At 41.2% G+C, this 25,181-nt stretch overlaps 3 protein-coding genes across 4 annotated transcripts; 2 read left to right on the plus strand and 1 right to left on the minus strand.

Annotated features, from left to right (window-relative positions):
• Positions 1-9,078: 9,078 nt before the first annotated feature.
• On the plus strand, positions 9,079-16,242 carry tlcd1 (TLC domain containing 1). Its single transcript, XM_062386438.1, has 4 exons — positions 9,079-9,702; positions 10,687-10,769; positions 12,288-12,370; positions 13,470-16,242. Exons 1-4 carry the CDS (start codon positions 9,497-9,499, stop codon positions 13,872-13,874), a joined length of 777 nt encoding a protein of 258 aa, XP_062242422.1. The 5' UTR covers positions 9,079-9,496; the 3' UTR covers positions 13,875-16,242.
• A 1,027-nt stretch (positions 16,243-17,269) lies between these two features.
• Positions 17,270-22,314, plus strand: rab34a (RAB34, member RAS oncogene family a). 2 transcript variants are annotated; one of them, XM_062386439.1, is made up of 11 exons: positions 17,270-17,552; positions 18,902-19,013; positions 19,092-19,183; positions 19,272-19,340; positions 19,932-20,033; positions 20,129-20,193; positions 20,291-20,342; positions 20,441-20,522; positions 20,963-21,053; positions 21,263-21,370; positions 21,456-22,314. In XM_062386439.1, exons 2-11 carry the CDS (start codon positions 18,939-18,941, stop codon positions 21,521-21,523), a joined length of 804 nt encoding a protein of 267 aa, XP_062242423.1. In that variant the 5' UTR covers positions 17,270-17,552; positions 18,902-18,938; the 3' UTR covers positions 21,524-22,314. The 2 variants fall into 2 exon arrangements, with proteins under 2 accessions (XP_062242423.1, XP_062242424.1); XM_062386440.1 differs by having other exon boundaries at positions 17,275-17,552; positions 19,275-19,340.
• A 49-nt stretch (positions 22,315-22,363) lies between these two features.
• zgc:174895 (uncharacterized protein LOC100126024 homolog) lies at positions 22,364-24,484 on the minus strand. Its single transcript, XM_062386441.1, has 5 exons — positions 24,268-24,484; positions 23,996-24,089; positions 23,607-23,753; positions 22,677-22,772; positions 22,364-22,584 (listed from the first exon to the last, which is right to left on the minus strand). The coding sequence occupies exons 1-5, from the start codon at positions 24,388-24,390 to the stop codon at positions 22,418-22,420; spliced, it is 627 nt and encodes a 208-aa protein (XP_062242425.1). The 5' UTR covers positions 24,391-24,484; the 3' UTR covers positions 22,364-22,417.
• Positions 24,485-25,181: the final 697 nt, after the last annotated feature.

The raw sequence follows: 25,181 nt of genomic DNA on the forward strand, positions 1-25,181 counted from the left end.
ATATGTACAGTGTGGAAATATGTAAAGTGAATGGGTTTTGTATAAAATACATTTTCATAGAGGATTATGAATGGATTTAGTGTCATTTAGAGAAAAGTCAAGTTTGCAATTTACTTTATTCACCCCCAAGGTGCAATTTTAGGCATGAGAATTTATAAACTAAAGTACACAAGTACACAAATAACTAACTCATATAATCCATCTTAAAATACACATATTACAAAGTGTCAATAACATTAACAAGGCCAGAGCATACACATTTATTTAGCAGACTATAAGAAATATAAACTGACCATTCATTGTGGCTATTGATATTTGATGGATCCATGAAAATCCAAATTCCCTCTTTTGATTTGATATGCATGTAATATAATAGTTATGCAAGTCACTAATGATCAGTGTTGTGCATGAACGAACGAAAAAGAACGCGCTCATTGAACACGCTCACTTTTATGAGAACGATGAACTGAACGCAACTCCAATGCCAAATAATGAATTTGAACGGTGAACACGTTCATATTGTAGTGTCCTCGTTGTCTAACAGGAAACCTATCTTTATGTGTAACTTTATTAAAGTCCAGCGAACACGACATACTAATTGTTCGTAACTCCGACACTACTATCTGCCACCACTGTATTCTTCACTCCCCTTCCTCATTCACCCTTGATACGCCAACTCATCAGCCAATGAGAGCCTGCCATCCCACAAAACCCTACAGCCATTGGCCTAGAACTGTCACGTGCCCCACCCCTACCTGTTCACTGACACTCGGGACATTTCAATACTTTCTCCTCAGGAGAGACGCTGTCTCAATCGAATGCTTTCACCATGTCGTGCCCGTAAAATGTCCGCGATTTAGCCTAACCGAAACCAACTAACTCGACTTCGCACTACGTTACCCATCACTCATGGCACACATATGCAGAGCAAACAAGCAACGTATTCCAAGTGTTTTCTTCTCTGACGAGTGTCTCGGCTCCGAACCACACAACGTGGTAGAAGGAAGCTTCATGGATCAGAGATCTGTTGAGCCGTATAGTGAATGAATCTGGAATCTTCTCTCAAAAAATATTCCCCCCCTCCCCCCCACTGGGTTATTCTCTAACAATAGGTTTCATCAAGTATCTAAAAGCCAAAATATAAAAGTAACTTTTAAGAAAGGCTGTCAAATATATGTAGTAAAGTAGAAAATATTTTCTCTGAAGTGTTTATCAAAAGCAGCAGAAAATGACACCACAACACTCACACGATAATTTCTCCATCCTTATTCTGCTTAGTTCCGACAAGAAACCATCAGCCGAAATGGCCTAGTCGGTAAAGCTGTCGGTCTCCAGAAAAAGTGACCCGGGTTCGAATCCCGCTCCTTCCCATTTTCAAGCTGGCAACATGTTACGCTCTTAATATTGGCAGGACTTCTATTAATTGCAAAATATCTTACACAATGTTAATTTAAATTAATTAAATATAAAAACTTAATTAAAAAATTTAATTAAAAAAAAAAAAAAAAAAGCTGCGCGCGCAATTCCTGCGCAATGGGCTTCTGCGCAGGATGTGCGCAGTAGGCTTCTGCGCAGAAGGTGCGCAATGGGCTTCTGCGCAGAATGTGCGCAGTGGGCTTCTGCGCAGAATCTGCGCAATGGGCTTCTGCGCAGAATGTGCGCAATGGGCTTCTGCGCAGAATGTGCGCAGTAGGCTTCTGCGCAGAATCTGCGCAGTGGCCTTCTGCGCAGAATCTGCGCAGTAGGCTTCTGCGCAGAAGGTGCGCAATGGGCTTCTGCGCAGAATGTGCGCAATGGGCTTCTGCGCAGAATGTGCGCAGTAGGCTTCTGCGCAGAATGTGCGCAATGGGCTTCTGCGCAGAATCTGCGCAGTAGGCTTCTGCGCAGAATCTGCGCAGTAGGCTTCTGCGCAGAATCTGCGCAGTAGGCTTCTGCGCAGGATCTGCGCAGTAGGCTTCTGCGCAGGATCTGCGTGCGCAGTTTTTTTTTTTTTTTTTTTTTTTTCCCCCATTTCATTTAATTTGAAAAAATATATATTTCATTTAATTAAATTTTTTTATATTTAATTTTATATTTACATTTTTGATATTAAATTTCATCATCATTATTTCTCCGCGCTGGTTAAGGGGTAAATGATTCTGGTCTTCACAGGTGACTGACCTACGCAAGCCTGTAGCCGCCGTCCCTCCCCCCCACAGGAGATAATGTGCCTGTGTGGTACGATGTGGTCAGGGCGCTTCCTGGTTCTTCCCGGCACTACGCTGCCGGTGCGACCAGCCCAAGTATTTAACATTTGCGAGGAAAGGAGGCGGATCGCTTTTCGCAGCGCTTCTACCTCCGGTGCGTCCCCGGGGTTAGAGGATGATGGTGTGACATTAATGTATTGTTTTACATTGCATGTGTCACGTCATAATAAATCAGTCTCCTGTGTCGCCTGTACCAGGAGCCGCCCCTGTCACTGGTTATCTTGGCTCGCTGTCTGGCCGGTAACCAGCCGTCCGGACCGCTCCGTGAATAAGGAGGAGGAGATGTTTCTTTACTTGAAATGCGGCCACTTCATTTATCGGATATACAGCAGGAGCAACACTCGCATCCCCTCTAGGTGGTCCGTCACTTCTCGTTATAAACACACTTTCAGCGTATTTTCCCACAATCCCCAGGTGCACTACGTCACACACTACAAACTTTCCTTAAAGGGGCAGGCCTTACCTGCAACACAACAGCTCTCGGTCTCATATACAGAGGGCAAGAGAAAGCAGAGACGCAGACTCAGCAACTACATCCGAGATCCGATGCACCTTATTATTATCTGAGGGATTTTTACACACTGTGATAAAGATTCCGACAGTAAAGGCAAGGGGTAATGATGAATAAGGTTTTCTTTAACAAGTTAAGTCTTTCAAAACTATGAAATGAACTGAACTATGAACTAGTTCAGAATTTAAATGGTGAACTATGAACGTGAACTATTCACGTTTACTTGTATGAACTGAACTTTGAACACTACTTTGAACACTGCTAATGGTATACATTGAGGATGTGTAGGGATGGTGACATTCTTAGACACCTTTCTGTGGACTTGTGTACTACTGTCTCTGCTTAAGTGCTTTTTGATATGCCAATAGTTTTACAGATGAGGTAAAGAAGGAAAACGATAGTTTGTTAAAAAATATATAATAGCAATCGAATTAAGCATGTGATAAGTTAACATAATACTGCATACAAGTTTGATATATTTCATAGTTTTATTGAGCTATGTGTGATTTAACTTTTCTGCCAGAAAAGAAAAAACGGAATCTTGTGAAGTGAAAGCTGTAATGGAGACATTGAGAGACGGTGAGACAGATGTGATCAGTCCAGCGTCTGTAGCTGGGACTTCAGAGAGTGCAGTCTTCCATCCTGACGCCTGGTGATTATGAAGCTCCTTCCCCTTGTCTGAGATAAGCAGGAAGGAGCCTTCGTGAGCACCGTTTCCCCTCTCTGCCTCAAAGAGGATAATAAACGCCTTGTGCAGGGACAAAGCCTGCTCTGTGTGGTGCTGAAGCAAATACCTCCACTATTATCATCAATCTGGAATAATGATACATCACCACAAACAGTGATCTGCATGTAATTGAACCTTTTCTCTGCAAATGAAGATTGTCTGAGGGAGACAGGTGAGTATAGGTGGCTCAACAAACAGTGGTTTGCTCTCTCTCTGGGGTATTAGAACTCAGGAGCACCTGAAGGAGTCTTGCGATTTCCTCTGCCACTCCTCAGACCAGCTCAGTGACATATTTGGCCTTGTCTTCCATCAGCAGCAGATCTGTCTCGAGATGAGAGAGTCAGAGTCCAGGAATGTACCGTGCGGGACAGTGAAACTGATGCTAAGGCCAGTGTAAACAGCAGCGCCTGAGGATGTGCCTCTCTGCCAATTATCCTTTAAGATTTCTCAACACACACGACAGGAAGTCGTGGGCGAGGTAGTTTCATCACACCGAGGATTTCTCCCCCTGCTCTCACCTTAAGCAGATATAGATGATATATAGACAAGGATACTTTTCATGAATATTATGAAATGACAGCAGGAAAAATAGACGTTAATTATTCATCAATCAGGACCGAGTGGACATAAAAACATAATGTGTCTGATATTGAAATGTATCTTCAAATATTTATAACACTATCAAAACTTTATCTTTTTTAAGATGATAAATAGCTTCTCTGAAGACTGAAGCTTTATCCAGCTGCTTTGTGTAATTTTAATTTACTAAGATGTGTGCATGTAGATTAATATTTGTGTGTGTACATATTTGCACATACTATATGTATGTATTATAATTGAAATGTTATTTTTTAACTAATTCATGCGAGTAATTGACTGTTATTGCTTTCATTTGCTTATACTTATAATTATTACTAATAGATGGATAGATACTGGGAGACTGAGCAGCTCAACAGTAGTGTCTTCACTCCGCTGTGGCTCGGTGCTGCAGCTTCAGCCTGTGCAGTGTGAAACCTTTTGTTCTGTCTTTTTGTGTTTGCCGACAGAAATCCTGAGGTGTGTTTCTTTGGAACCCGAAGCTGTGAGGAATTGCAACCCTCTGTGACAACGCAATGAGAGAGACCTTTCGTTCTCTCACACCACAGCACATATAACAACTGTGAGTCAACCAGGAAACATAATTGATGGTATTAAGTTACATTTCTCCTTCTCTGGAACCGCAGGGTTTTGTGTTACAGAGCACAGTGTTCTCAGTGGATAAAGATAGATTAATTATACGGTTAATCTTTCATGCTCCAAGTTTTATACTTTGATCGACCCCGATGAACCTGAGTCACTTATATCACACATTCAGCTGTTCTCTCTCTCTTTTTGTTCCCACAAATACTGGACAGATGTGAACTTGAGTGCTTCATATTCATCCTCATCTCATCAATCCTATTATCACATTTAACTTTCTAGCATTTTAACAATCTCAACTGGCGGGAGATGATGCCCCTGATCAGATGAGGCAAAACAAATCTATTAGTACTTGTTTTTACCCATCAGGTTTTGCTGCCATCTACTGGTGTTGTGTTATACATGTGTGCTCCTGCAGATAGAGGGCAGACTTATTTTCTGAGCAGTTTCTGTCAAGCTGTTACAAGAATATAAATATCTGGTTCGGCCCACAGCTGCAGGAGCAGGCTACGAGCACTGGTACTGCTGTACATATGATTCACATGTTCATATGTCTGCCAGCATGTTGAGGCAGGTTCAATATTCCAAACAGAGATCACGATTTGACCATGAACTTAACTTCAATGTTTTTGGTTAACTCATATTTTTTATTTATTTATTCAGTAAGGTCACAACAATAGGCTTCATCATGACCCCTGCAGATTTATCAGGGCCCGAGCATCGAACAGCAGGAGACAGTTGGAGGCCCTATTGAAATTGTAAGGATTTATTTTTTTCAGGCAAATGAACTGGCTTTTTGAGGGCTTTAAAATGCTCAAATTCTTACACAAAATTTCAGAAAATTAGACAGTAGTGAAAATGTACGTACTCTGGAGTAATTTTTTAATGGGTGTGGCAAAATGGGACAATTGATTGAAAAATGTTGTGGCCATTTTGGCCATATTTCACATTTTTACTTTGAGGTACTTGTACCAGGGCTTACATCGGATCAACAAGTGTCATGTCAACAAGCTGGAGATACAAACTAACTCAAAGATCGATTTTTCGTCACATGGTGTGACCGTTGAGTCAACATGTGATTTCACGCCATTAAAACATGAGGTTTTGTATCTCGGACATACATGGACCATGAATCCTTTGATGCTGAGCTCTCAAAAAACAACTCCACTCCTGCAGTGACAGTGTCAGTGATCATAGATCAAAGGAATCGTTGATGTCTTCTAAAGGTGACAACATTGTCCAATTGACACAAAATTGCTCACGCTAAATCATAGCCCTTACTTGAACAGATATATTAGTCTGTATGTATTAATACTGATGGTGCCACCTTTTGGCAACAGGAAATAAGCTTTGTTTTACAACTATCATTCAATTTACACAGTAAGTAAAAACAACAATATAAGAACTCACACTTCTTTCTCAGGTGTAGTGTTTAGGGGTTTAAAGGAATACGACTGATAAACAAGGTTTATATAAAAGAACGTGTGTTAAAGCATATTTAGATGAATTAAAAACATTTAAAGAAGTTTTAATTCCCATGCAGATGTGTAACCCCAAACCCTAACCCAGGACAGGGTATTTCACTTCATGGAATGTGTTTACCTGTAAAAACCCAAAAAACTAATCCATACACTTATTTCTATTTACTATAAAAGTTGGAATGTAAGATTCATAGAAAATGGACTGACAGCTTAAAAAAAAGCAGATACTAGTTCTGTAGTGGATTCTTGGTGTGTAGTTTTGTTCAGGATCCACAAGAGAGCAGGATTTTAGAAACTGTCCTCAGGTCTGAGGGACCTGGAGGTGGAACAGTGGATCAAATGCTCCAAGATGAACATGAACCACATCTCCTCATCCACTCACAATAAAACCCACGTATACACTGTGATGATTTGACACATGTCAATAACGGTGAAAGCAGGTTGGTCTTGTTTGAGTCAACCGAAGGCGAGTGACATCACATCCATCACATGTTTATTTTCTTATGTATCATTTCTTTACTTGCTGGTACAATAAACCAACACTGCACTTTACCTTTAACATTTCATACAAACACCTACAGTGAAATGGTGTATTTCTTGTATTCTATTGTGTACTTCATTCTGACCTGCCTGCTGCTTTAACAACTGAATTTACCCAATTCAGGTTGATCTTATCTTATCCTATACATACACATATTCATTTTTCTATAATTTAACATTACTTTAGTAACATCGCATCACTTCCAGTCCTGGGTTTCCTTGTATTAGCAATATGTTGCATTAGACATCAAAGAGTAGAAAAAGTAAACACACATTGTTTATATAGTTTAGTTATCTTTTTATTCTTCTTGCAGGCTAAAAAACTGAATGACTATTTACACTCGGAAATAAGGCGGGAAGATTAGTTTGCAGGATGTATAATGTATCTGGTTACCTGCTCTTGATTGTTCAGGCTGAAGGTGGGAATTGCAAACCTAGTTTAAAGGTTGAGTGTGTAGAATTCAGTGACATCTAGTGGTGAAGTTCAATGTTGCAGCTGAACACCCCTCACCTCACCCTCCCCTTCCAAACATGACAGAGAACCTGTGGTAGCCTTCAGTTGTCATAAAAACTCTAAAGGTGTTTAGTTTGTCCAGTCTCCTTCCTCCCCTGGTTGAGGTTGTTTCTAAGCCAAAGGTCAGGATCTTCTGATGACATCAAGGCGTTGCCTAACTTAGGGAATCAGGCCGAGATTCATTTAGTTGTACAGGATACAGAATGATCGAGGTTACATTTTATACGATTCAATCATGATCAATCAAAGGGGAAATTAACATGATTACACTGTGCACGATCAAAATGTTACCTTTTCCTCACAGGTCCCAGGTTTTTAACTTGTAGGGTGGTTTGTTGTTGTTGAGCTTACCTGAGAGCCTGGACCCACCATGCGGTTGGTTTCGTCGGGAGTCGTTTCCGGGTCATTGAGGGTAGTTGCCCCCCCCACTCATGTGTCCTAAGATGTGAATTGTAACCTCCTGGGGATGGACACCCTTTCGTGAGGTAACCTGTGTTCAGGGAATCCAGGGATCAAACCGTCAACCAGAGGTTCAGAGCCCGACGTATCTCCCTCCTCAGCCAATTAAGTCTCCTCGTGTACAAAAGGAACTCCTGCATTATAAATAAGAGAACTAGAAAGTGAACAAAGAATTCAGAACATTTTACAGATAGCTTTTAAGAAATACAATAGTTGTAAAAAAAATTTGAAGTAGTTTTCTGGCTTGAACAAAAGTAAAGAGTTCATGTACTTGGGTTTCACACAGACATGTGTCGTCCAGGTGGTAATGTAGGGTCCTAGCAGTGGGGGCTCATTTCCTTTTTACCCAACAGGCTGCAGGGAAGCCAGCAGTGGGGACTGAGGGCTGTGTTCATGGAAAGAGTTACGGCCGGGGAAGGAGGGCGTCACTGTCAGGCAGCCTCTTTAACACAGATCAAGATTTAGGTCCTTACTCTCCAAACATATCATCTTGTTACTTCTATTTATAGCAACAGCTTTAACTACAAGTGATGCAAAATTATGAAATACACTCAAGTTATTCTCTTTATGCTCTTTTTATGAAGTTTACACAAGTATTACACCGCTTCAGGAGAGATTCATTATCCCCAAGGATTAGGATACGTGTGCAAAAAAGTAAGATAACTTAATAAAGTTGATATGATTACCTAAAGAGAAGAACCTTGAAACAAATTTAAGATTAAACTAGATGATAACCACGTCTCTGTGCACTACATGAGTAAACTATATAAATTCTAAATGCATTTAAAAGGAATTTATTTAACAAAATAAGGAACTGAACCGACGTGAACAGCTTCTGCCCCTGACCCTCTGAAACACGACCCCTGGCTAGGGGGAGCTGAGGGGGCATCACTTGTGTGTGACATGTGTGGAACTTCAATAAATCGTCGACTAAAATGACTGAAGTACAACAAAATGTAAATACATACATATATATATATATGTGTGTGTGTGTGTATATCCAAACAGTAGAATGGCATCATTAAACAGGGCTTAAATCCAACAAGATTAATATTGAAAGATAATCTTAGAATCAAGTTTTGGTGACGAAGTAATTCATCTTTTTATCTTCTTGAAATAATGATCAAATTCATAAATTAAATTACTGTTGTTCTTAGCCAATGTATACATTTAATCCAGAAACTGGCCTTTTACGCACAGTGCGTAACAGGCTCTCATACGCACGGTACTGATGTACAACACATTGAAGAAACTCCTCCACGAAGTGGTTTCACCTTGTCTACAGGTGGTTGTCGACATGTTTACCCATAAATCCAGTTTCTGCACTCGTGCTCTGTGATTTTCTTTTTTTGGTCCTTGCGTAATCGCAATCTCTGCCCCTCCTTGTTTTGTTGTGGCTCCAAGGAGCAGCGGCAGCGGCGCCACCCACACCACTCCCTCTCCACAACTCCTGCCTTCATTTGGCTCCGACAGGCGGGAAGAGCGCGGGGCCTCATCACGTTCCTGCGAGAAAAACAGCGTCGCATTTGAATGAGCTGTCTCTGGAATCCCCTCCGAGCCGCCCCCTTCAGACCGAACACGTGAGGAGAAGAAAGGGCAGGACTAAAGCATCAGCTCTGCGGATAGAACCTCAGAGAAACCTCCCAGAGAAGAACCCAGGCTCATCCTCCCGCAGCTGCTGTAGCCTCTCCTCTCTCTGCAGACCCCTGTCCTTGAAAACATCTCCTCTTAGATCGAGCATATCCGAGGCGACGGTGACAGGAGTGTGAAAAAGCCAAGAGAGGGAGAGGACGAAGGGAAGCTACAAGCACCCGGAGACAGAGGGTGTGACGGGGGAGGATGGAGGCCCTGCTTCCTGTGCTGAGGAGTCGCCCAGGCCTCTCAGTGCTGGTGATCTCACTGATTTTCAGGGTGGTACACAAACTTCTGCAAAGACTGCCTGTGCCCAAGGTGGTGAGGCACGATGACTTCCGCTTCTGGAAGTGGAAGAACCTCTCTGTCTCTATGGTGCACTCCCTGCTGACTGGAACATGGGCCCTGACATGGTAAGTCCCCATCCATCCACACTGGGAAGCCATTGTCCATTCACAGTCCAAATGGTGTGTGTGTGTTAGTGTGTGTGTGCAGCTGTATCAGGCTGTGGCAGCCAGGGGAAGAAGGCATGTTCAGACAGGGTCGGGGACGGGGGAAGACGAAGGCATTTTATAGGCTGGGAGAGAAATGTCACTAAAATGTAGGAAATACTCAGGGAATGTTATTGCCATTTGCTTGCATGTTGGAATCACTCAGAGGAGGCCCATAGCTAAACTTCACACCGTGTGAGCCGTTGTGTTACTCAAGTGTCGGCCTGCAGACTCTGCAAACTGGAAAAACCTGTTGGCCTGATCGAATCTTGTTAAAAAAAAATTGAGAAACTATTTTTCTGGGTGGGGACCATGCATCTGACTCATCTTTAACATAAAAAAAAAGTGGGATTAAGGCCATTTTTACAGCTTTTTGCTCCCTCCATAATACACTCTGCTTTTAAAATGTGACAACAGCAGTTTTTATATTCTAAAGGAGGTTATGTGTGCTTGATATTGTACCAAGGATACAGGAAACAGTTCACTGCTTCACATGTATCACGAGGGAAATATAGGTAATCTATTAACAGTACATTGTTATGGTGTGTTTATACAAGGAGGAGACGCAGAGAAATATCTGCTTTTTGACGAGTGACGCCTTTTTGTCAAACAATGAAAACTGACACTGAAAAATGCAAAAAAGAGTGAGATAGTAAAATAGTAGAAACAATGGTGCTAAGATAAATAAACCAGCACAGATAGAAAGTACAAAATATGAAGCATTTATATGGAATAATATAACATAACCAAATGCAATTTATACAACTAATAAAAGAGGTTATTTAGTGCTCAGGGGGATAAAAAAGCCGTAACACCTGATATTAATGTCTCTGCTTAGTCAGGCTTTTATCTCCAGGAGTGAGGCCACTACAGACCCAACTGTCCATAACATGTGTCCCTCTCCAGTGTCCTCGTGTGGCCCGAGACGCTGACGGACCTCCACTCCTACCACACGCCACTGTCTTACCTGCTTGTCTGCGTCTCAACAGGTCAGTAAATGCACCGTGGAAAAGAAGTGAACAAACTATCCACTCTGTAAAAGTACAATAAGTTCTTAACCAAGCACACACTGTGAAGATATATTCTTCTGTCCCTCTACATCGAGCCTAGCTACTCGTAACGCAGTATCAGTACTGATTGTGCTGCTGTATGCTCATTATAAAGGTTTCTCCCACGTTGCCAAAAAACTTTATGATTTTCCAAACGGGGGGGGGGGGGGGGGTCCTCGCATGATGTTTTGCCTGACCAATCTTTAAAAACTCATAGATATGTCATGTAAGATAAGTTAAAGAATCACATCCAAACTTTTGAGAAGCTAAAGCCAACACATCTTTAGTTTATTGGCATTTTTCGATCTTAGTTGACTAATTGTTGCAGCTCTTGTGTAAATCGCTAGAGAAAGTATTTGGTATTCTTTCCTTTAATTTAACCTCTTCTTCTTGGCTGGTTGGCTGGTAGGAAGGTAGTTTAGTTAGATATTGATCACCAGAGGGAAAATAAATTGGCACAGCCGCAGCAACGTGAATCAAAATGCAATAGAAACAAGGTCAACTACACGAAGAGGAAAGAAAATACAGAAGTGCTGTGGAGGTCCAGCACACTTACAATACAATAAGCAGAATGAGAGGGTTAGTAAATTAAGTTATACATACACACCCACCTGTATATGATCTACAATATAAATTTGGTGTCTAGATCACATTTGTCAGATTTTCTAGATATAATCAGAGTGGAGTGTTTAGTGCAGAGGAAACAGCCGACGACCAGAATGTCGAGTGCAGGTTCTTCTGTTTAGTCCAGTTCAGTAACCACAGTATTCCCGAGGCAGATGAATTGTATATTCTGAAAGCACCGGGCAGGAAAGACTTCCTGTATCGTTCCTGTGGACAGAGCGGTTGGACGGGCTTGTTGCTAAAGTTGCTCTTAAGTTTGTCCTGGAGGGGGGGGTAAAACTGGCATCTTTCCAGTTGTTCAGAGCAACAACGGAAACAAATCTGTCGGTTCCACGTGATTGTCCAAACAGTTACCAACGCTAATCCCCTCTGTGATCTGATGGAGGTGTTCTGTCTCCTGTGCATCATTGGGTTGCTGTGAAGAAGCAAACCTGGGGAGATCTGGCCTAGCGACCGCAAACATGTCTGAGCCCCACCGAGGCCGAACTCAGCCGACGCTCGTGGTGCTGGTCTCTAACACAGCGGCTGGTCGCGTGTCTCGCCAGCAGCAGTGTGACAGTGACACAGCGACACAAATGAGCTGTAAATGAGCCCGTCACAGTTAACTCACCATGGATATTTCATGAATTCTTTAGCTGCCATTCTATTAAGCTATCCAACCAAGACAGTAACACACACACTTGATGTTTGTTGTCTCTCCACCAGTCGTTCACCTTAATCTCTACGTTCACAGCATCAGCTACTTGACATTAGTTTGACCTGAGATCCACAAACACAACTGTGAACCAAGCGTCATTTGTCTGGTGAATGAGTTTCATTTCATTTCCCCTTCAGGGTACTTTGTGCAAGACGCGGGTGATATCATCTTGACGGGACATGGAAGAGGATCATGGGAATTCCTACTCCATCATGCGCTGGTATGTACAAGGCTCCCTTTTCTGGTTCAGTTTCACAGTCAGTGTTTAAGACAACAAAAAATAAAGGCGATAACATCTAAACAGGTTTAACACAGAGAGAGAAAGAAAAAGTAAAAATGGCGACTAATTATGCTGCGTTGTACATGACTGTTTATTGACTTGTTGTACATGTTGGTTTTAATTGAATAATGTTAGATTATTAATGGAGTAGCCTCCATACAAACAAGTCCAGCGAAGGAGTATTTACAAGGAAACCACACAGGCTGTCTGTGAGTTGAGCTGCATGAGGTGATTGTAGAAGATGGTGCCACCAAGCACAGGCTCACTGCAGCACGAGGCAAACAGGCAGACTTGTGTTTTCCTATTTCAGGATTGTCTTAAAAAAAACCTTCATACCAATCCCTACTGACATGTGTCTTAAATTGCATTCATAATGGTCTTAAAGATGTCTTTAAAATCTTAAGATGAACTTGTTGAAACCTGCAGAAACCCCACCTTTCCACCACGCCGTCTGTGTCTGAGAGTTGTGTGCCTAAATAATCCTAAGTATTTGAAATGGTGTTTTTCCACTGGGCGTGACAGCATGTTGTGTAAGTTGATTCCATATGATATTTCAATTACGTGAATTATTTTAAACAAGAACTTGCTTTCGTATCTTTGGAAACCGAAGCAACTGTGTGTTCGAATTTCTTTGTGAGGTGGAAGAGGTCATGTGAGACGCACAGCTGAGAATTTCCCTTGCTGTCAAGGAGGTCATGTTTTCCCCCCGGTCCTTGTGTGTTTTTGTTTGTTTGTCAGCAGGATTACTCAAAAATCACTGAATCAATGTTATGTTATTTTATTTATACCTGGTGGTGCAAACATTTATATATTCTTTTACAAGTGCTCAAATCTTATTCACATGCATTGTACACATTTGTGCAAGTTTACAAATTCGACTTGCAAACCCGACTACCAATCTGCAGCTTCTCTTAGACGATGGCAAATCTCAGTGCTCACACATATTGTGTAGTATGAGCTAAACAACAAGAAGACCTCCTGTCTTCACTCATAAGATGTTTAAAAACACCTCCACCTCTCTCTGTGTGCGTCTCCTCAGGTGATCTCGTGCTTCCTGTACGCCCTCTTCACTCAGCTGTACGTAGCCGGCGCCGTCATCGCCCTCTTCGTGGAGGTCAACAGTGTCACGCTGCACCTGAGGCTGATGCTGAAACTGTGCGGTGCTCAGTCGTCCTCCATGTTCCACATCAACAAATACGTCAACCTCTTCACCTACGTGGTCTTTCGTCTGGGCACACAGTTGTACCTCTCCCGGTATATCTTTCACAATTACTCCTGGATGGACCGTGGTGGATTCTTCCTCTTCAGCATGATGATGATGAATATCATGATCCTGATTTATTTCTACCGCCTGATCCGTGCTGACTTCTTCCCTCGGAGTAAGAGCCACGTGGGACAGAACGGGACTCATAGCAGCAACTCCCAAAAGTTCCTCACTGATTGATCGGAGGAAGGTTTACGGGACTTCATTGCGATTTTTATTCAGGGCGGGAGTTTACAAATGTTCCCTTTTTTTAAACTATAACTGACACCGTTCCTCTCTGCCAAAGCACAACCCCCCAAGAATAATACTTACTGGTGGAATAAGAAGCAGCCTTGTTCAGGGTTTGATTTCTACAGATGTTGGAGAGTCAGCGAATTGGATTTTTAGAAGGAGAACTCTGAAAATCAAGCAACATTTCACTGACCATTAAGATGTTACCGCTTTTAACAGATTAAAAGATCTTCGAGAAAGACAACAACTTGTTTTTGTACACATTAAATGAAAGACCCAAACGTTAGCTATTCTTCTTCAAAGAATGTAGCACTGGCCAGGAAGCAGTTAGCTGATAATAAATTATCTTGGTTTTACTTATTTTACTTGAGAATAAAAGGTTTGAATGACGAATATTCAGCTTTACTATTTTCAACTTGAATATGGATATGTGGTGAACGCAGCATTTGTGTACAAATACAAGAGTTGCATCGATATTCTCTTTCAGCTCTCAGATAGAAGTTTTGTTTAACACGTACGTTTTGAATTGTGTCATTGCATTTAAGATTTGCTGACGACCAAGCCATACATCTTTAACATTTTAAATTGTCTAGAATAGTAGTATTTTGATGGAGGGAAATAGAGCCTGTAAAAAGTGGGTAATGTTATCAAACCCTTTAAAGAAATTTAAATGAGGTTTGATATTTTACAGTTTAACCAAAAACTTATAACTGAAAAGGAAAAGAAAACACAAATAAAACCAAAGATATAGAAGTTGAATTAGGATATTACGTAAGATAAAGATATAAATACATATCTTTGCTGCATTGTTTTATTCAATTCAAATAAAAGTTTGCATTTCATGTTGGTGCATGTCAGGAAATTCAAAACAGTGATATCCCATATGTCTGTGAAAGGCTCATCTGGCTCTAGTAGGAATATCAGAGGGACATGGGAGAACCCTTCATAAAGAGCAGGCAGCAGCACAATCAGGGCTGATACCACGTTACAGGCTCGATGTGGAGGGACAGAAGAACATCTGCACAGTTTGTGCTTGATTCAGAAGTAATAGTACTTTTACAGATTCTATCGTTTTTTTCAAGATATCAAAAGACGATATTCTGATGAGTCATTTTACTTTACTCAAAAGCAGATCTATAGCATTTTTTTAAATGAATGTGGATTCCTTTTAATATTTTAAAGGATGACACAAGTGCCAAGCATCGAACCATTAGTGGCCTCAAAATGCAGGTTTTTCGAATCATGACAAAAAAACGTAAATGTGTTGACAGTGACTTTTCAAATAATGATCAGTACATTTCATTTTCCATTTCATCCGTCGGCAACAAAATCAGACAGCGATGTTTGGACACGTCTGAGCTGTGCTACAGTGCCTTCACCGCAGTGCCTTTTAAAAACATAGAGACATAAAGACACAGTGGGTTACAGATGATGTAACCCACATGATATGTGTGTCGGTGTTTGTACAAGCTGAGAGATTATTGTGCTTAACTAACATTAAATATATTAAACAATAACTAGGGCCCGAGCACAGACAGTATGAAGGCGCGAATGCTTTTATTTCATTATTCAGGAAAATGAGTCAAAGTTTTGACAGCTGGAATGTACTCGAAAACTCACCAAACCTCAAGGGAACATCAGGCCTGATGAAAATGTACGTATTGTGGAGTATTTCAAAATGGGCGTGGCAAAATGGCTCAACAGCTTCCCCCGAAAAAGCATAAATTCCGTCTGGTTTTACCGATTATCACGAAATTCGGGAAAAAAAGGTCTGTGGCACCAATTTGAGTAATGTCACAGGAAGTCTGACATTTTGGATTTGTGGCTATTTTAACGAACCCGTCCTACGGCTTTCATCAGATCAACTTCAAATTCTTCATCTTAACAAGTTGGAGATTAAAACTAACTCAAGTTGAGAGTTTTCATCAAACAGTTTGACTGCGGCTTGGCGACATATTTTTATGAATTTTTATGAACAAGAAGTGGTAGTGATAGCACCACCTTCTGCCAAAAGGAGGTTTACAACTTTAATTTGATTTACACAAAATATTCACTGCGCTTGATGTTGGGGACCTTAATACGTGATTAGTGGGTGTGGTCCAGCGCTGCCTTCTGGACGCAGGAAGTGACGTGTTTACCCTTCCCGTGATACACAAAACGCACACAACACAGCCATTTTCACATCAGGTCCTGAGATCGCAAGTATGCGGGCCCACACAGCGTATCATGTATCTTGTATTAAAGTGACAACTGTTTTAGGAGCCTTGTATTTTGGATTGCTGAGTGAAACCATGAATTAAAAAAGTATTTAAAATCACGGGGGGGTATTTCTATTATTTTTCTAATATTTTCTAATACTAAGAATTTGATTATGTAATTATTCAATTAGATGTTAAACATTTTAATGGAGAAGACAACATTCACATTATATTACATTATTATTGGAGGCCTCATCAACAGCAAGGCTTACACATTGGTACTACAAGTACTGTAACTTTGATTTGTGGACATTTTCGGTCAGTCTGTTGATTATTTAATATTCATATATTATTATAATATTATAAAACTGTCACATAAGACAGGGGAGGTCAGTTCAATATGTAACCAAAAGTACAAATGTTTACCCTTATTCAACCTATGAGGTGAATCTGATCATGGATACACATTGAATGTATTATAATGTTATGTTGTATAAATGCATCATATTTACATTTGTGTTTATACATCATGCACTCATTCATCAGACTTTATTGTGTTTACAAACAGACTGAACACATCAGTCAGAGCTGAGTTGTGGCTCCCCCTGTTGGAGACATTTTGATTACACGTGTTTCGCCCTTGCAAAAGCAGAAACAAAAGATGTAGAATAAATACAGGTACAACGTATTTGTGCAGATTATTTCACCGATATGTTCCTCATCTAAGCTTTTATCTGTTTTCTCAAATTTACTCTTGCTTCACAAGCAAAGCAAAATTAGGGAGGGAATTTGAAACATAATAAATAAAATCTGTTTAAATCAGCCCTCATTAATCTATATAATCATATCAAATAATGACAACAAGAATTTAAATATAAACTATGCAAAAGCAATTAAATTACATAAATATGGATGGGTGGATAGATAGATACACAGATAGACAGACAGACAGACAGACAGACAGACAGATAGATAGACAGAAAGACAGACAGATAGACAGATAGATAGATAGTTAGATAGATAGAAAGATAGATAGATAGATAGATAGATAGATAGATAGATAGATAGATAGATAGATAGATAGATAAATAGACAGACAGACAGACAGACGGATGGACGGATGGAACGTTTTTTTCCCCTTCTTTCCTGGCTTCCGATCACTTCTCATTTCCTCCAGCAGGGGGATCGAGCAGAAGAAAATCCGGGGAGGGAAGAGAAGAAAGAATCCCGGGATGTGACTCAGCTCAGCGGCTTCTTCTCTCTGCTGCTCCCCTCGTCTCAACTTCCGTGGATCCGCTTCACACTCAGCTCACTTCAACACGGAGCAGGAAACATGGACGTGTTCACATCCCGATAGCGAAACATCCACGGAGGAGGAAGAAGAGGGAGACACAGAGGAGAAGAGGAAAAGAGGAGAAGAGGATCTGAGGTAACAGCAACACGCTGCTTTTTCTAATTTCTACTGGAACGTGTGTGTGTCTGCGTGCGTGCTTGCGTGTGTCTGGGTTTTTGTGTGTGTGTTTGGGTTGGGGGGGGGGGGGGGGGGGGGGGGGTTGTTAGGGGTCACAGTTAAAATGATACAAAAATAGGTTTTGGATTTTCTTGGCGGCTCTGCCCACATCTACTAACTTCTTCTACAGGAGAAGCTCAGATGAACAATAGGATTAAACAGTTCCTCACACTAATCTGATCACAGATCTGTCTGTGTCCCGGCTCATTCCCTCATTTACAGTAAGTTTGACTTGTGTCTCTGCTTCTCTCTGGACCAGACGGTCTTCACACAGTGAATGTTTCCCCGTGGGCAAGGAAACCAACATGGATGTTTGATTATTGCCTCAGGCGTCCAGAAACCTTCCATATGAAACGATTTACCGTAAATCAATTGGCTAAGATACCAAAAGTCCAACTTGCCAGGTGTGTGTCCCTCCCATATAGTGTTTTCAACCATTTTGATTCCTGTAAAGGTTCATAGTGTTAGATCTGAGTGTCGGATAATATAAAATCATCCTTGTGAAGTTTTCACTTGTGTGTTTCATCTAAATAGTACAACCTGTTGGTTTCTTTAACATAGAATGGGCCCTTTATATTTGAATACGTTATATTTACATGGGAAGTGGGTCCTCTGTTCGGAGGCTGCCATGTTTATCAAAGTGGAACAAAGTGGAAAAACTAACACCTTTTGAGTTTCTATGACGACTGAAGGCTACAACAGATGTGTGTTTGGAAGCGAAGCCGCAACAATCAAATTCACCTCTAGATGTCACTAAATTCTACACACTGAACCTTTAATATTAGAACAATTACTTCAGAGGCACAAAAATTAAAGAAGTGTGGAAACATTAACACTTGAACGTACATCAGTGTGATAACAACCTCCTAAAATGACACAAAAATAACAGATTTTCTTACTTTTTAGTCCCATCTACTTACATGGAGGAGGCAAGTTTTATGACCTATACTGCTCCTGACCACCAGGGGGAAATCCTGATTTGTTGGATAACTTGATGCACAGACAAAAATGGAAGCATTTTGATAAAAAGATAAATCTAAAACAAACAGGGTCCCTCCTGACGAGTAAGGTATCAAGATGGCGGATGGAGATTTAGTTTTTATTTCTATCTCTTCAGTTTAGACCTAGATTTTAGATATTTTAGATGAGCTTTATTCATCACCAGGCACCAGGCCTGATGATTAGGCATAACAAATTCTTGTCAATCTAATTAGGAACAGTTTTTATGAGTTGACTGTTGATGTAGCTCTCCTTCTCTATCCATCCAGCTCACCAGGACCCTGCGTTGAATCAACCCGAGGCTTCATGTCGGTCCGAGTTTCCGCCCTGAGCGTTCTTCCTCCTGTTCGCAGGGACCGGATCATCACTCAGCTTCCTAAGGTAAAACCAGTCGCTCCTTTAAGCCTCACATCAGTGGGACAGTCAACGGCCTCACAAAGCCTTCTCCCTCTCCTGCAGTATTTCAGGAGAGAAGCTGCCGTCCACACTAAAGATGAATTCAACAATAAAGTGAAGACGGCCTGCCAGGAGCAGCGCACCGGCACCGTGGGGTGAGTCCTCAAACCACACACCACAGGCTGATCTGGGATCTGCTGTATTCTGCTGCTCACTTGTTGCCTCTTGTTTTATTCGTGTCAGCAGATTTAAAATCTCTAAGGTCATTGTCGTGGGCGACCTGGCTGTGGGGAAAACCTGTCTGATTAATAGGTAAGCTCAAACACGGCAGAAGGAAAGCAGGTTCAAGGGCACTTCTGGAAAATGAATAACTTCATTAAGGAAGAATGGAGGGAAACATTCACCTTCCTCATTAAAGCACGGACCTCTGAATTTGTTATTTTATTATTTAAAGGTGTTGAAGTGTTTTGCATTGAAGTACACACACGCGTCAAACACTTTCAATAAAATAGATGCAGCAGTTCACCAGGAAATTATGGGAGGTAAAATGAAAGGCCTAGTTTGCACACATTTTTAAAATCATAGTGTGTTTTGAGGCTAAAAGTATTAAATATGTAAAAATGAAAAACTTCAAACCATTATTTTTTACCCTCACTGCTTCTATAGGAATCACACTCTGGTTGTTTAGGTCAGAAAATGGTGTATTGTAATTTTTCAGTAATTTGCGTGAACCAACCATTAAAACAAATTCCCAGGTCCACTTGCTAATTCATATCCACACATGAATCACCTCATTTTTATATTTGAATGAATTTGCATGTTCAGCTACTTTCTGTCGACCTGAGCTCCTCTACCCGTCCATCACCTGGATCCTCTGAGCACATCCACCTTCATTTGTTTCAGATTTTGCAAAGATGCGTTTGATAAGAACTACAAGGCCACGATCGGTGTAGACTTTGAGATGGAGCGGTTCGAGGTGCTGGGCGTTCCTTTCAGCCTGCAGCTGTGAGTCCAACTTGCACGTTTCTTACAAAGAGAGCAAAAGCTGTTACCACCGTCTCTGACAAGCTGTCGCTCACCGGTCACACTTTCCATTACAGGTGGGACACTGCAGGCCAAGAGAGGTTCAAGTGCATTGCTTCCACATACTACAGAGGAGCCCAGGGTGAGAGATCTGTCTGAACAAATAAGAAATATACTTAAGACTTATATGTGAACATTAAATAACATTTCCCTTCACGTGATATTTTCTCCTCCTCCAGTTGTGATCATCGCGTTCGATGTGAACGACGTCGCCTCTTTGGGTCACGTCAGGTAAACATATTCATCACCAGCGGATTGTTTGCTCTCTCCCAGTTGTTTTCTGTCCCAGCTGGAGGTTTAATACACATGGTGTTTTCTTTTTTCTGCAGGCAGTGGCTGGAAGACGCCTTGAGAGAGAACGACCCCACCGCCGTCCAGCTGTTCCTGGTCGGCACAAAGAAAGACCTGAGCGTACGTCATTTACTGCTCTAAAACGCCCGTGAACCTTTTACTTGTGTCTTCACTGGAGTCTAATTTGAATAGTTTGGATTTTCTCCAGCTGTGCCGGGCGTTTGTGTCCAGGCTCAAACCTCAGGAATGTGGTTTCTCATCCTGCAGCAGAGCCCAAATAGCCCCAGACCCTATTCTCTGTGTGTTACAGTGTTGGGAAGCAAAAATCTTCATTGGACCATTTTCTAAATTGTATTTCTTCTTGAATTATTTACATTTTCTGTTTGATTTCGACACTGAGATGGACATTTCTTCTTCTTTTTCGTCTACTTGTATAGACCACAGGTCCTCAGATTGGTCACAAATGAACATATCAATTATTTGCAGCCTTTAGCACAAGAATCATTTGGTTTTCTTGGTTACTCCATGTCTAACCTGGTCACCTCTGGTTTCTCCGACAGTCTCCTGCTCAGTATTCTCAGATCGAACGAGACGCTCTCGAACTGGCACAAGAGATCAGTGCAGAGTACTGGGCTGTTTCATCTCTCACAGGTAAAAACACTCGGACACCAACTTTTAATGAATGACTGTTTGAAAACTGTTAGTAGGGGAAGTAATGTCAGACAAAAAGATTCTGTTACTTGTTGTACGTGCAAGTGCAGTGCAATTGAAATGAAAGGAAGATATATAGTCAACCCCTATCTGCGCTGCAGTAATTTTCCAACAGTCCCTTACTGAACTTTTTCTCTTTAACACTGAAGGGGAAAACGTGAATGAGTTTTTCTTCCGAGTTGCATCGATGGCATTCGAGACCAACGTTCTGGCCGAGTTGGAGAAAAGTGGAACAAGACAAATTGGAGAAGTCGTCAGTGAGTATCTGCTCGATCTCTCTGTAACTGTGAGAACCAGCACATCCGTCACGTGGTTTAACACCCGGCTCTGCGTCTGTTTCAGGAATCAGCAGCACGTCAAACAGCCTGAACGCCACATCGAAGAAGAAAGGGCCCAACTGCTGTCAGTGAGGAAGGGAGCAGGAGTTTCAAAGTCAGCCTGAAAAAGACTGTGGCTGCTCTCCAGCTCATGGGAGGGGCTTCTGTGGTGAAAGGAGGAGGTGGGACTCTGGAGTTTCACTTCCTGACGCGGTGGAGTTCAGTTTTTCCTGGACTGCCACGACTTTTCCTCGGCGGGATGTGGATTCTTGTGGAGTCACAGAGCGACACATAAATGACTGGTTCTGCTGAGATGCCAAAGAACGACTGTGGTTGATTTTAACATGTGGATGGTTACGTTACATAGTGTTTGAATTAAATATATCCCTTTGCTGCTGTACTTACATAATAATACTGCTGTTTACATTAGAAATGTTTTTCAATGAAATTGGTACTTTGCCTCTTTTATTATATTTTAAATTAGAGCTTCAATTCAAGACAACAATCAAGAATTGGGAAAAGTGGAATAACAAAACTTTTACTAACAGTTTTTTTTTTCAGCTTATCATCTCTCGACCCTGCAGATTTATCTGTAGACTTAGCTTGAGAACCATCGTTGTAATGCAGATGCAGCCTTGAAGGTTTTATTTTGCAGCTTATGCTTCATAGGTATTTTTTGCTTTTTGTTGTCAATGAATTCAATGACTGAATATAGATGATCACCTTTGTATCATAAACTGAGAAACTGTTCATGTTTTTTTTTTAAATCCTCATCAATTGTCATAAAGGTATTAAAAAGGGAAAATATATCAGATCATCATCATCAAAGAGAATAACATGTATTATGATTAAAACTGTTATTTACTAAACATCACAGTGCAGCTTGTTATTATATATAAACGGGACTCTTTCTACTTTTTTAAAAATAAATACAACATCTAAATGCAAAACTATTTCCTCTTTCATATATATATAAATGTATCTGTCTTATGTGAAGTTATATTTCCTATTTGAGCTGTTGAAGCTTCGGAAAGATTCAAGATGTTTCCGATCCACTTGGCTCTGCAGCACTTCGGGGACGCAGTGAGAGAAGTTGTAATTCTCTTTAATCCACTTCCCCCCTTCCGTGTTTTCTATCGCCACAGCTGCTACACCTGCAGGAAACAGAGCGAGACGGTCACAGCTCAGTGTTGATTCATTAAAGATTCATTATACATGATCAAATAACAACGACTTGTTGACTGACCTACGACAGTGGCTCCCAGCCTCTCCACCAGCTGAATGGCAGCCTTCATTGTACCGCCGGTCTCGATCCATTGGTCCACTAACAACACCCTCATTCCTGCAAGACAGACAGAACAACTACTAGTTCTAGTTATATATATTGGAGGAGTACAGTTATCAACTCACATTTTATTAACAATAGCTTAACAATCTTTACAAGGTGTGACCTCCTCTGTCCTTCACCCTCCACTAGGGTGAGGAAAAAATACCCAAAAAGCTATAGTGTAGAATACAAAGCAAGTTGATATAGTAAGTATTAACATTGAGAACCAATACAACAGTCTAGCATTTGAAATTTCGCTTGAGTTATTCAAGGTACATGGTTTAAAATGTAAAATTGATTGTTCTGCAGTAGAGTGCCTTCTGATATATTGTTTTTCTATTGCATTACTAAATTATTAATACTAATAACTTAATATGTTCTGAGAATTAAGGTGGTAGGTTTAATTACTCTCCATGCAGTTATGTGTTCCGTTATGCACTGATGTGTAATTTTCTTCCACCACCACCAGGAGGTGCTATGTGAGAGGGAATCAGTGGATTAAACCTGTCAGTTATAAAGTGTTCAGGGTTGAATTTAAAACCTGTTTGAAATCATCGTTTTGGCTGCAGGAAGTTGTCACAGACATTTTTCTGTATTTTTCTGACATTTCATAGAAAAAAATCAACCAACTAAAAGAGAAATAACCGAGAGAATAATTGATGAAAGGATAAAGAACAACTAGTAGACTTTGGGTTTTTAAAACAGAAAAAATAAAAATGTCCAAATCATCTTCATTATTTGTATTTTGCCACGTGAACAAAGCCACGTAAAAGCCAAGACTGCCATAGTCCAGTTTGTTGAAGGCAAATTGAGACATGGTTACAGAATAAAAAATAAATGGAGATTCACCAGGTTTTATGACGTCCAGTCTTATTTCCATATTCTTTTCTTTGCCTGTGTAGTCGGAGTAGGTTTGGTTCTGGGTTGCTACACACAGGTGTCCTGCTTTACGAATGGTCAGGAAACCTTTCCCAAGAGTGGTGGCGACGGACGCTCCTGAAAAACACATCAGTGTTCCTGAGGACAGTTAAGGTTTGTGACTGGCCCTGTCTGTCTCTTTAAACACCCACCACCCCAGACACACTGTCCCCCAACCCCCACCGGCTGAAGTCCAGGACTGAGGGTTAGGTTTCCTGAGCTGCCTCCTAAAATAAAGTTAGTGTGACCGATGTGACATGCTCGTAAACTACCATTTACACATATCTTCTTAAAATGATTTGCTGTCGTTGTTTTCTCACCGAGAATGAATCCCATTGCATCTATCCCAGCAACCAGGTCAATGGTGTCCCTGTGGAATGGGCTGAGAAGGTCTGAGACACAGTCTGCAAGAGCCTGCATCGATAGCGAACACAGCAAATGCACAAAATGCAAAGTATGCATGAGAGACACAGCCACTGCATGTGTATTTATGAGCTTTACACAAACTGGGTCCATGTGGGAGTGAAGACTGAAGCAACAGTATCAACAGCCTGAGCCGAGACACTAGAAATCTTCAAGTTTCCCATCTTACCAGGGAGTTGCAGTAGATTCTGGACGGATCCAACCAGGCAAACATTGGTCCTTTTGTGTTGGGTGCCATCAGAGAAAGGTACCATCCTTTACGCCTGTCTGCAGGAGCGGCCAACACGTCCATTTTGTCAACACCACACTTGTCTGTGCTGTTTCAGGCTGAAAGAACCGGACCGGGAGTCGGAGAGAGTGACACTGACATCAGGTTCCAGTGTGGGTGAATGGTGGGTGGGAAGAGGGCTGTTAATAACACTGAGCCGAGTTACCCACTCTCTGTGTGGTCAGTGCTGGGGCATTGATCTGCTGAACCGTGTCAACAAAGGTCTCTGTCCATGATAGATTTCATGCAAAGAAAAGTTTTATGATTTTATTGATAAACTGTGGGTGGTAGCTCAGGGAAAGATTGTTATATTTATTGGTTATTTATTTGTGCAGTAAAGATACATTTACAATGAAATAGATGTATGTATATATGACAAAAATACCTTTCAATGTAAACAACACTTCTCAGACATACATTAATCTAAAGAAAAGAGCTCCTGCAGATTTGAAACTGGAATCTCACACAAACACCTCTACCCGAAAAACCTGTGACACAACTGAATTACACAGAATAAACAAAAGACGTCAGCGTAAGGGTTTTAGCTCATTCACTTAAATTCCTTCCGCACTTTCCATCACTGTTGACCTTTGTCCAAAGCACCCAGAGTGGCTAAGTTCCTTTAATCCCAACAGTAGGAAAATAATCAACTTGCAGAGACTTAAAACTTCCTGGAGTTTCAGTGTTTACATGTCAGATGGACCTCATTGTTGTATAATACAGGTCAGAGTGCAGCTGTAACCATATGATGGAGTGTTGAAATGATGCGTTTTATATTGAAATGAAACCAGTGACTTTAGAGAAGGTGATTCTTG

Source organism: Platichthys flesus, chromosome 4, assembly GCF_949316205.1.
Source record: "Platichthys flesus chromosome 4, fPlaFle2.1, whole genome shotgun sequence".
NCBI classification, from domain to species: Eukaryota; Metazoa; Chordata; class Actinopteri; order Pleuronectiformes; family Pleuronectidae; genus Platichthys; species Platichthys flesus.

What these genes read in the sequence shown, in the direction of transcription:
- tlcd1 (XM_062386438.1), top strand. Translation starts at nt 9,497, where the DNA reads ATGGAGGCCCTGCTTCCTGTGCTGAGGAGTCGCCCAGGCCTCTCAGTG. An exon ending in GGAACATGGGCCCTGACATG is followed by an intron (nt 9,703 to 10,686) that starts GTAAGTCCCCAT and finishes GTCCCTCTCCAG; the next exon opens with TGTCCTCGTGTGGCCCGAGA. An exon ending in TCCTACTCCATCATGCGCTG is followed by an intron (nt 12,371 to 13,469) that starts GTATGTACAAGG and finishes GCGTCTCCTCAG; the next exon opens with GTGATCTCGTGCTTCCTGTA.
- rab34a (XM_062386439.1), top strand. Translation starts at nt 18,939, where the DNA reads ATGTCGGTCCGAGTTTCCGCCCTGAGCGTTCTTCCTCCTGTTCGCAGG. An exon ending in GTTCCTTTCAGCCTGCAGCT is followed by an intron (nt 20,034 to 20,128) that starts GTGAGTCCAACT and finishes TTTCCATTACAG; the next exon opens with GTGGGACACTGCAGGCCAAG. An exon ending in GCACAAAGAAAGACCTGAGC is followed by an intron (nt 20,523 to 20,962) that starts GTACGTCATTTA and finishes TTTCTCCGACAG; the next exon opens with TCTCCTGCTCAGTATTCTCA.
- zgc:174895 (XM_062386441.1), bottom strand. Translation starts at nt 24,390, where the DNA reads ATGGACGTGTTGGCCGCTCCTGCAGACAGGCGTAAAGGATGGTACCTT. An exon ending in GAATCTACTGCAACTCCCTG is followed by an intron (nt 24,090 to 24,267) that starts GTAAGATGGGAA and finishes CTATCGATGCAG; the next exon opens with GCTCTTGCAGACTGTGTCTC. An exon ending in TGCAATGGGATTCATTCTCG is followed by an intron (nt 23,754 to 23,995) that starts GTGAGAAAACAA and finishes TGTGTTTTTCAG; the next exon opens with GAGCGTCCGTCGCCACCACT.